The 1698-nt window shown below is 47.5% G+C and overlaps 1 protein-coding gene across 1 annotated transcript; it reads left to right on the forward strand.

The window, feature by feature from the left end:
- Positions 1 to 631: 631 nt before the first annotated feature.
- LOC147626673 (pentatricopeptide repeat-containing protein At2g34400-like) lies at positions 632 to 1315 on the forward strand. Its single transcript, XM_086816849.1, has one exon. It carries the CDS (start codon positions 632 to 634, stop codon positions 1313 to 1315), a length of 684 nt encoding a protein of 227 aa, XP_086672975.1.
- Positions 1316 to 1698: the final 383 nt, after the last annotated feature.

Consider the following 1698-nt stretch of genomic DNA (forward strand, 5'->3'; position numbering starts at 1 on the left):
ATGTATATCGGCCCAGGCGTGGCTTTCTGTATCGTGCATACTGGCCCTAAGAGTTTTGGAAGGAGATATGGCGATTCTTATGTGTAGTGGCCCAGGGTGAAAAGGAGGGATGGCTTTGAGGCGTGGCTTTTTCTGAGCTGCTGATTAGTGGCTCTTTGAAAGAAGAAATGCCCGTTCGACAGAAAAGCGGTAGCTGTTTACCAGCATCAAAATCACAGCAAGCCTTCAAAAGGTCCCTTTGGCTGATGAGCAAGAACTCGTGGGTGGATGATCATCATAATGACCGACAGGGCTCCTTTGCTGCTTCTCTTTCGTGCAAGGGTTTGAATGATGAGGAGCTTCTTCTTTTGACTCTGTGCGAGAAAGGACAGCTGGACAGAGCGACAGTTGTGCTCTCTCGAATGAGCACAGCCCCCTGTAGCAGCGTCTACCTATCCCTCTTAAAGGAATGCAAAAAGAATAAGGCCCTCATTCAAGCTAAGCAAGTCCATGCGCACCTTGCCCGAAGTAGCCCCCAGCTGACCGGCTTGCTGGGTGACTACTTGGTTATGACGCTGGCCAAGTGTGGTGCCATTGAAGAAGCTCGCCAGGTATCTGGTTACCTCACCGCACTGTCTTTTCTTGGACTGCAATGATCTCTGCATATGCAGATTGTGGCCGTGGGTATGAAGCACTCCAATTGCATCAATTGATGGAAGAGGATTCTGTGGAGCCAAACAGCTACACCTTTGTCAGCCTCTTCAAAGCTTGTGGCAGCATACAGGACCTTGGGCAAGGCAAAAAACTACATGCTGATGCTCACAGGAGAGGCTTTGCGTCAGATGTTTTCATTGGCAGCACCCTTGTGAGAATGTATGGCAAATGTGGGGCAGTTGTAGATGCAGAGCATGCATTCCATGCAGTATCCCACCGCAATGTTGTCTCTTGGAATACGATGCTCTCGACATATGTTGAACACAACTATGGAGAAAAGGCTTTATATTTCTACAGGCAGATGCAAGAGGAAGGAATAAGTCCTGACCAGCACACACTTGTGCTTGCACTTCAGGCATGTGGCACCCATGCAGAGAAGGAAGAAGCTTTCATAGTTAAGGGACGATCGACTAAGGTGATTTCTCTGGAAATTGTACAGGCATTACATGCTGATGCATGCATGAAGGACTTTGAATTAGATGACTTTATTGGTAGTGCTATGGTGAGTATGTATGGCAAGTGTGGGGCTATGATGGAAGCAGAGGCTGTGTTTGGTGCATTGCCCCAACGTGATCTCGTGTCATGGAGTGCAATGCTCTCAGCATATTTTCAGCAGCGCTAAGGAGAGAAGGCTTTGCGTCTGTATAGACAGATGCAAGAGGAAGGCGTGACTATCAACCAGCACTCAATCGTGTGTTTGCTTCAGACGTGTGGTGCTCTGGCAGAGTTGGAAGAAGCCAAGAAAAGGGAGGCTGATCTAGAAAATGATTTGGATGAGAATGTGGGTTCAGAGGATGAAGAAGCTGAAGATAACGTGTCAAAAATTGATGAAGATGAGGGTGACATTCAAATCAGTATAGATTTGAAGAAGATTAGCCTATATAGCAACTTGGTGGCACATACCGGAGGATGTGCAGGTTTAGAGGGGGTCGATGTCGTGCTGTGGCACGTCCATGCAATGAAAGCATGCTCAGAGACTATTTTAAATGGATTGAGATGCGTGGA

The sequence above is a fragment of the Cibotium barometz genome, chromosome 22 (assembly GCF_041138505.1).
Source record: "Cibotium barometz isolate CiBa-2024 chromosome 22, ASM4113850v1, whole genome shotgun sequence".
Lineage (NCBI taxonomy): Eukaryota > Viridiplantae > Streptophyta > Polypodiopsida > Cyatheales > Cibotiaceae > Cibotium > Cibotium barometz.